Here is a 9,676-nt window from a genome sequence, read left to right as displayed (position 1 = left end):
ACGCATTGCAGACCTATTTAAACTGTTGTCGTTCCCAGGGTCTCACCGGTCTTTCAAGATGGCGGTCCATCAGTTGCCACATCGACAACTAATTCGACTAAAATGAGATTGCTTCGCCACCTTCGTCTCTGTAGAAATACAGAAATGATGCGTCTTAGCACTAATTTTCCACATTTGATGTCAAGGGAGTGGACCTCCTGAAAAGAATGCTCTATAGATATTTCTTGAAACGTAGAAAATCGGTGTATCTTGAAGCCCCATGTTTAATAGTGACTTGCGTCCAAATTCACTAAAACTTATAAGAAACAATTCTGCCTTGAAAAAGTTCATGGCGGGACCTCCGCAAGCCAAGTTGGATCACACTGTAGTAACGATCTCGAATGGCGGCAAGAAGGAAGATTCTGCAGGCCATAAAGAGCTGGTTGTTCTTGGATTCGCTCTGGATTCTTTACCTAAAGCAGCCCAGTTCTTCATTTGTTGTGGAGGAGTATTTTTATTTTATCTTATATATGGATACGTACAGGTAAGGATGAGATTTAGTTGTCGATGCCACTAATTCTCTCAGTCATAACAGAATTTTCCTTTGCGACTGACACATAATAATTAATAAGTTATGAGAAGTGAGTGGTACATCATGACTAGCCCTAGTTGGTGGTTTTTGTAATTCTTTTCATCCTCCATCGCAATTGGTCAGTCCAAGCGGTATCCAGACGGTTAGTGTAAAAAATAGACTGTGGACTGCAGACTGCAGACTGGGGAGAAATGCAGATTGAGGGCAGACTGCAACCTGCAGACCAAGGGTAAAATGCAGACTGCCAGCAGACTACAAACTTTTTAAATAAATAGCTTGTTATTTCCATTATTGAAAGCTGACCATAAACATGATTATGTAGTGTAGATTTCCACTGTGATTAGCCTGAACATTACTCCTGTTAGCCTGAATATCACTTAGGTTAGCCTATTAAATGCTCTGGACTGGTTAGCCTGTTTACGGTTAGTTCTCATTGATGGAAATGGTAACACAATTCAGTTAATTAAAAAGTCTACAGTCTGCAGTCTGCATTTTACCCTCGGTCTGCATTTTACCCCCAGTCCACAATCTGCAGTCTGCAGTCCACAGTCTTCATTTTACACTGACCAGTATGCACTGAGGCTTTGCAACAGCTAATTAAGGTTCACACACTCCATACAAGTTTGCATCTACCTGAAAAACAGAGGAGCTCTTGCTGACAATAATTAATAATACAGCAGTTTTGTCAATAGCTTACATCTGCTGTACAGTTTTACACTTATTGCAATTTGTACATCTCTTCACTTTGTTTATTTACAAAGACTGAATTTTTATTTTCTGATTGTTTGAAAATAACTTCTTTTTGATCTCTGTCATCTGTTTTTATCTCTAAACACAGGAGTGGATATTTAGGACAGGAATGAAGCCATTTGGCTGGTACCTGACACTAGTTCAATTTGCATGGTACTCTGTATTCGGCATATTTCAAACAAGCCTTCAAAGAGATAAAACAAGAAAGTAAGTTTATGGAATGGTACATTGATACCATTAGTTGATAGCCTAGTTAACCATCAGTACACTCGCACAATTTCCTTTCCTGTATCAACAGTGAGATATGGTTGTAAGTTGCAACTGCTTGTTGTAGCATGAGCTATAACAAACTTTGATATTGTATTGATGAACTCTGATGAAGGTGAACAGAGGTCACCAAAAATTCAGTTAAAAGACAACAGATTGGGTTACAAAAAAGTTTTAAAAATGCATCTGCTTTACTGAGTTCCCATAAGTACCTATGAATAGTATATATTTTTTGCTCAGTTTTCAAAGTTCTCAGGCACAAGTAACAACCAAGCTCTTTGAGAAAGCAATGCATTAATCATGTTTTAAAATTAGTATGGAACTTTTTGGTTCAAAGCGACGATGTCTCTTGAGTGAAATGCAAGGGTAAGGTAAAAATATTTTCATTAGTTGTTGCAACTATGACAGATTTCTTTCATTTGCTGCTTGTCCACAGAATTCCTGTAAAAACATATTCAATTCTTGCCTTTTTAACTGTGGCTACTATGGGTTTATCCAATACTTCTCTGAATTATTTAAACTACCCCACACAGGTATGTGAATTTCACGTTGAATCTAGTTAAATCAATTTTGTTTATCTCTTGAGCAGTAACCAGTACATATCTATCTGTTCTTTTCATTTGGTATGTTTTGCACTAAAAGTTTAGTGATACACAGAAGAGAAAAATTATGTGTATTGAGGGAAAACCCTGAATGGGAACTGCTTCCCTAAAAATAGGGCTACATAGACGTGTCTTAATAAATAACGTATTAAATTAACAATCATTTCACAATCTTCTAATTTTCACATAAAATACAATTTATTTTATAGTATAGATAGGACCTTGCATGCACTCTGATTGGTCAAAAACCGATGTTTTATCACAGCATAAAACATAGAAAAAGAGTGTTTTATTGTTTTTCGTCACATTACCTCTACATTTATATCATAAAGCACATGAAGAAACCTAAGCCGTGTTTTACACTGTGAGAAAACACTCCAGACATTTGAGAACACTCAAGAAATGTAGAACACATGTATTCACCTGTTACTTGTGTTTCCTACATTTCCCTTGTGTTCTCAAATGCCTGTCGTGTTTTATCACAGTGTAATACATGGCTTAGGCTTCTGTATTTTGTTAAATAAAAAGGCAAAAAAGCATTTTCTTTGTCACTACTTCTTAATTAGCAACTATTGTTCTTATTAGTATTTAAAGATTAATTTGTAATTTCTTAACTTTTTGACTTGATAATGATGTTGTTAAAATGTCGAAATGTTGTCTAGCTCTTGAGCTTTTTGCCTTTCTATAATGTTTCTAAAAGATATTTTATTGCAATATAATTTATATTATTAATAATTATACTTTCTGTCATTTGCAAACTGCAAGGGCTACTAAAGGGATTGCTACATGCCAGCTACAGTAGTTTGATGTCTTGGTTTGATCATCTCAGTCTAATTTTACATCCCAACTTTAGGTTTTCTTCCTGAAAGTGGCCAATAGCTGTTGTTGCAGTTATCAGTGGCTTGACACACAAAGGAGGTGAAAGGGTCAATTCTGCATTGTATTGACCCTTTTGCCTCGTTTGCATGCCTTTTAAAACCAAAGAACATTTGACTGCAGACTCAACTGCAATAACAGCTATTAAACAACAGCCAGCTATTTTGTTATAATGTAGCAAAGCTGAAGCACTCTTCTTATTTTTTGAAGCATTTTTTTTGTACTGGTTAGTTAACATGTTACAATGTGCCCACATTTGATTTCACTTCATTTCCTTGCCACTAGAGTTAACTGACAGTTACGTGATGAGGTTGTAAGTTCTCATAGTACATCTGAAATACCATTCAATATTATTGTTTCAGGTCATTTTTAAATGCTGCAAGTTAATTCCAGTGATGGCTGGTGGTATTATCATACAAGGTAATAAAATTAGATGTAGATATGGATTTTAGATTGCCTCAAAGAGTGATCATCTGTCAGGTGACAGCTTGAAGATGTTCAAGGACTTAATATACTCTTCCACAGTTGTAATACTGTAATTACAGCTGTAAGCACTATGAGATATATGGAAACTCAGGAAAATCTATGAACTGAATGATGTTTTTAGCTTGTGATCAAAGGCTAGGGTTGATGATCATAAAATTATCAACAAAACTGCGTGTTTCTCTGAATTATTTAATATAGTTCTTGTTTTTGAGGAGCTGTAATACCTATGATGTTAACTGCTCTCCTTTGTCTCCAGGAAAAACCTACAGACTCATTGATTTTTTGGCTTGCCTTTGTATGAGTATTGGTTTAATACTGTTCACTTTGGCTGACAGCACTGTTCAACCTGAATTTAACCACACGGGTGAGCTTTGGCATGCTAATATTGTGATGCAATGTTTTTATAAGGGTTTGTATGGGAATCTAGCGCCTCATAAAAAATTCAAAATCGGAGCGGGCACCATAATTTTACAAATTTCGAAGTTGTTAATTTGCGGTGCACCGGTGGAAAGCCATTGGTAACGCTTTGTAGCCAATTTTTACTCTTTTTTTTTTTTGATGCAATGTTTCCTATTTTTATTGTCACCTATTTTTTTTTCTTAAATTAAGTTGAAACTCACTACAGTGGCAAACCTGTAGAAAAATTAACTGGCTGTTGGAAAAAGGCAGCTATTGTAGAGAGATCTTAGTAATGTCGGAAGGAAAATCCCTGGCTATCGTAGAGGGGTGGTCGTGGTTGAGAGGTTGCTGTTAGCAGAGTTGTGACCAAGTACCGACAAGATTTTTATTGGTGTGTATTGTATAGGTGTTGTTTTGTTCAGTGAGTGGTCTTCGATGGTTGAAAAATTTGTAAATGAAAAAGTTGAGAGGACTAGCAATTTTTTTTGTTTACTTTAATGTTTAGAATTTCAGCCCCTCACCTCACGATCTAGATTTTGTGTTTTTATTAAGTCTGAAAGTTCTTCGATGTTGTTTCAGGTGTAATTTTGATTTCCCTGGCTCTCTGTGCTGATGCTGTTATTGGAAATGTACAAGAGAAGGCTATGAAGGCACACAAGAGTTCCAACACAGAAGTAGTAAGTTTATTTATCCCTAGCTGCCATTTTTTCGGCCCTTGTTTCACACACTTTTTTCTTGGGATATGAAACATGACCTGAAAAAAATTTTAAAAAAACATGACACTCTCGCAGGCTAGAGAACATGAAGTTATGTTCATACAGTTTGTCATCTAATGAATCATTTGAGGTTTTCTTTTTATCATCAGTATTTTGGGTAGTATTATTTGGCATCATTTATACTTCCTAAAACGATCCCAACAGCAATAAATATTCAATGGACTGCTCTTGAAAATATCCATACCCTTCCCATGGTAGGTTTTTAGTTTCACCTCTCCCACCCCTCTGAAATTCCCGTTTTGCCTGTTCATACTTTCCTTTAAGAGTTTTGGCTTTGGATATCCCTCACCCACCCCTGGAATTTTCAATGACCTTCCTCGGCATAGTAAGCTGTTATGGATTTTTTTCTAGAACTGCACAGTTTCTGCTGACAATAATATTATCACCCTTCAAGCAGACAACCTGTAGAGAAAACAGAGAATCATCAACTAAGTGATTCATTTTGTCTTGATGTACCACTAAATTCTCAGAACAGACAATAAAAGAACTGTATGGGTGTCAGTAAGAAGAATTAACTTGGGACTGAAAGGGATAGTGAGATCAAGATCTACTTTCTCATTGCACCAGTGTACATTATGAGGCAAATGGGTGAGAAGAATAAAGAAAATCATCAACTGAGGGATATTGTCTTGATGTACCCCTAAATTCTCATAACTGACAGTAAAACCAGTGTGAGACAATCAGTGGCAAGAATTTATACTAACGATACTAGTAATGTTATTGTTTTGTCTCTCTTCTCAGGTGTTGTATTCATATGGTATTGGATTTGTGTATATTTTAATTGGTCTGGTATTTTCTGGTGAGCTAGAGCCAGCATTTAGATTTTGTGCCCAGGTAAGAATGCACGAAATAAATATTCCTGACATGTGTTTGGTTTTCAAATCTGTGTCTTCATCTCACCATATGTGGAAATTAGCCTTCACGAAAGTTTATAAAACCCAACACTTACATCATTGTATTCAAACACTGACATTGTGTGTCACTTAGCTATGGATACCATTAAAACTTACAGTACAGTCACCAGACACGAGAAAAGACTCAAATGAAACGAGACGCGCCTTGAAACGAAAGGCGACGTGTCTCAAGAGAAACGATACGCATCTCTCGAGACGGTGGTAACTTACTTTTGAGTGGTACTGCGTGTCATTTGATAACATTTGACAGCATACTTATGATAAATTTTGTCATACTAAAGTTTTTTTGTTTTATGGACCCATACTCAAACCAATGAAAAATGAGATAGCAATACATAGTGGCAAAATAGCTTTTAAAGTATCATGGTGGGTGAATTTTTAGGTAAAATGCGAAAAATCTTTTTTTTGCTGTTCTAATTCAGAAGATTGAGATAGCTGCTTTACAAAAAGAATGGTAAGAAAAGCATTTTTACTTTTTTAGATTAAGAGAAAAACTATTTTTGAATCTCATTAACCCCTTACGGCGCGTTGACACCTCTAAATAAAATTCACCGCTGGTTGTCACTTGTAACGCGATATTTCATTTGTGCACGCAAACTGTTCTCGATTTGGTTGTTTCATCGCAAGTTAGCTTTCGTTCTTGTCAAATTTTCTTTATGTCAGGACGAAAACGCAAGAAAACTTCTTGCCCACTATCGTCTTCGAAGAAGCCGAAGAGGTGAAAATCTCGTGGAACCCACAGATTCTGCGTCGAAAAAGATCTTTAACTCTTAGCGACCACGGGTCGCACTGTAACCAAGAAGAACGGTTGAAGGAACTCGAAGACACTAGTCCCACCAATGAAGCTGAAAGACAAACTACAACAAGTGCTAGTCGCACGAAATTGCTGGAGAACGGACGCAATACCGAAACTTCCATAACGAGTCAAGCGCAGATGTAGATGTAGACGATGAAAAGATTTCCTGTTTTTGGCTTTACGAGGCATGGTTTCAAAACATGTCCGGGGAACGGAGAAGCCTAAACTTGAGCAACATAATACCAATGCCGCCGACGAAATCTTCTAAGTAAAAGAAATCACGGCAGTTTAAATGCAAACCTGTATAAAGCTCTTGGTAGTTTGTCGCTTCTCGGACGATTTCACTGCGACGGGTTTCCGCGCTAGAATTGTATACGTCTGTTTATTTCAAGTTAGCCTGCGAGCAGGTCACGTTGGAGCACAAGCGCGCGCGGCCGCGAGCGCGAAATCGAACGGCGAACCCGCGAGACTAGAAAGTGACTTTTCTTTCTGTCTTTCTTGGCACCTCCTCACCAGACTCCTTCCCGCCGGATCGCCTTGCTCTTCGCCGCTCGCGCGCGTGACTCAAAGGTGAGCCTGCTCGCAGGCTAATTTCAAGAGCTATTGTTGTGGTAAACTGACCCGTGCCGACATCTGTCAGTGCGGAGGGGATTTTTAACACCTAGTAATACCAATCTCATAAAAGGTTTTTCTTCTTTTTCTCGATAAAATAAAACTGCATATAAGGATGAAAATTTTTAGTTCGTTTACGCGTGTCTTCGACAGAATTGGCTGAAAATCGGCAGGTATGTTCCAGGATATCTCCGTCGAAAAAGGGTGTCGGGCTTTGTTTAATTTCTCTTCCGTTTCAAAGTTATGGCCTCTTTAGAAGAAGGAAACGTCCGCACTGAAAATATCAAACTTTAGGAGGGTTTAGTAAAAAAAAAAACCAAACCACATCTGGGAAATCGCCGACACCCTTTTTGAGGGTGATGTGTGAGTAAATACTCCCGATGTTAATCGCGCCCCTCCGATAATTCACGCGCGTTTAACCGAAGCAGTGTTTCTGGGTATTTCTTTTAATATTACTGCGACAGTAATTATTAAGAAAATTTCAGAGATATGATTGTATTCTATGACTATTTAGCTTTCAGAAAATGTATAGGGTGATGGGTTTTCTTTCAAAGCGCCAGCGTAAGAGCGCGATTTCCAAACACTGTAAATCCACCTACCATGATACCTTAACAAATTTTAAAGGCAGTGATAGTCAATTTACTCACTAGTTTACACACAAGCTTAGTATTTGCTACGTTTTCACAGAACCCTTTCCAAGCCTATGGACTGTCATTCATCTTCTCAATCTCGGGATATCTAGGGATCACATTTGTGCTTACTCTTATCAAAGCCTTTGGCGCTCTTGTTGCTGTTACAGGTAAATCTTCAAATCCAAATCCAATATCTTAAATCAAGTTATTAAAGCTGCTTTACACCAATTAATAACAATTCATTTTACCCACTTCAGTGACAACCGGCCGAAAAGCTGTGACAATGGTGTTATCCTTTATATTCTTCGCAAAACCATTTACTATAAAGTAAGTACACAGGAAGAAAGTAAGCTCTCCCTTTTTTGTGCTCTCCTATAAACATGTTATTTCCCAAGTGTTCAATTTTGTTTATTCTAATTACCTGTTTTTGTTTGTTGTTGTTGTTGTTTTTTTTCGGTGAATCGATATTGTTTAGAGACCGTAGAGTGTTCATCAGGCCCTTTGGAATAATAGTGTTTTTTATATCGACCGCGCAATTAATCAAACTCAAGGGCGGTACTTGGAAAATATTGGCGCTTGATCTTGGCAATACCATCTAGCGTGGCAGTGAGTTTCGTGTTGAAAAGACCGAGGGCCGATATTCTAGTACAGTCCCAAGCATGCTTGGTTAATAAGAGATTTATTACAACACTTTATGATTGAAAACAGTCGATGGAAACTTTACCCTGTGTAATACTCACAGAACATTTGACTGGGAGGAAAAAATTTTGATTGGCTGATTTTAGTTATTGGTCTTCTCAGCTGATTTAACTCTGACAAGTCGCCATGAACGCTTTTAATACATATCAAAACTACGTGCTCCAATTCTGGAAAACAAACAATAGCTTACATAGCGACTATTCTATGGGGCAATATCCCCACTCATCTTAAAGATCTCAATGCCTTCAACTTCTCTACACAACTGAAATTTTATTTACTGTCTGGGCAACATTCTAAAAACTTGTATTGATTTTCTCCTTTCTATTTATAGAAACCTTACAATAACTGGAGACTGACTAGAAAACTTTCGGGTTACGTCAGTCTCCAGACTCAAATATACGTTATTTTTCTGTTCTTCTATTTATATATAGATACTTTCTTGAAAAGCTGTGAATGCATGAGTAAATCAAGTTGTTGTTCAAGTAATGTTCTTTGTTTTCAGTTACGTTTGGTCTGGCTTCATTGTTCTCCTCGGGATCTTTTTGAACGTTTACAGCAAAAATGAAGCAAAAATCAACGCGTGGGTAATAAAACACGGAGCAAAATATTCCACGTACTTGTCGCATAGACGGCAGAAGAGAACTACGCTTATGGAAAACGTTTGATGTCCAATTTTCAAAATGGCATCGGTGTTTTTTTATCAGAGACGAAGTCCATCTGTCTAGCTGTCAGGATCATTATTGAAAAGTCTCAAACGCAGAGCCTCTCAAGAACGGACTGAAGTGGAGAGCTCACTGAAGCGGACACTTCTCTAAGTTGACGCCTATCGATATCGAAGACCTGTTGAATAAAGCAGAGTTTACATTTTACGACAGCTTACACTTTTCAGAAGTGGACTCATCTATTCATGCCGGACTTCTCTCGAAAGTGGACACATCTCAAAAGCAGAAACCTCCCTAAGTCCATGGCCCCTTGTCTAAAATAGACACTTCGCAGCAGCGGACACCACTCCACCCTGAAGTGGACACCTGTATGAAGCGTCCACTGCCTATTTCCCTTCAAGACGTCGGACACCGCTCTCTCGCTAACACTGGTGCAGGAAACGAGGATGCCATTTCACAGTTTCTTCTGTACTATTGTGAAGTTGCGAATAACTTGTAACTACCCCAACTGTAACTATTGATCGGGGTTTGAATTGGGATGTGATAAAATTGTCTTATACTTTCTTGTAGAAAATTTATTTTTATAATATTTATCTCGGTAAATGTTATGTATAAACATGATAGATCCGGCCAA

The 9,676-nt window shown here is 37.7% G+C and overlaps 1 protein-coding gene across 1 annotated transcript; it reads left to right on the top strand.

Moving 5' to 3' along the window:
- The first annotated feature begins 26 nt into the window (after positions 1-26).
- On the top strand, positions 27-9,676 carry LOC110065988 (adenosine 3'-phospho 5'-phosphosulfate transporter 2-like). Its single transcript, XM_089279071.1, has 10 exons — positions 27-523; positions 1,410-1,528; positions 2,025-2,121; positions 3,429-3,486; positions 3,809-3,916; positions 4,531-4,628; positions 5,469-5,561; positions 7,737-7,848; positions 7,939-8,008; positions 8,883-9,676. Exons 1-10 carry the CDS (start codon positions 260-262, stop codon positions 9,043-9,045), a joined length of 1,182 nt encoding a protein of 393 aa, XP_089135197.1. The 5' UTR covers positions 27-259; the 3' UTR covers positions 9,046-9,676.

The sequence above is a fragment of the Orbicella faveolata genome, unplaced genomic scaffold (assembly GCF_042242905.1).
Source record: "Orbicella faveolata isolate gen_17 unplaced genomic scaffold, um_ofav_v1 contig_47, whole genome shotgun sequence".
NCBI lineage: Eukaryota > Metazoa > Cnidaria > Anthozoa > Scleractinia > Merulinidae > Orbicella > Orbicella faveolata.
Note: the sequence above shows the minus strand (reverse complement) of the source record. Positions and strands in the feature narration are given on the sequence as shown.

Coding starts and splice junctions, on each gene's coding strand:
- LOC110065988 (XM_089279071.1), top strand. CDS start 260: ATGTTTAATAGTGACTTGCGTCCAAATTCACTAAAACTTATAAGAAAC. Junction 1,529..2,024: donor CAAAGAGATAAAACAAGAAA/GTAAGTTTATGG, acceptor GCTTGTCCACAG/AATTCCTGTAAAAACATATT. Junction 3,917..4,530: donor ACCTGAATTTAACCACACGG/GTGAGCTTTGGC, acceptor ATGTTGTTTCAG/GTGTAATTTTGATTTCCCTG.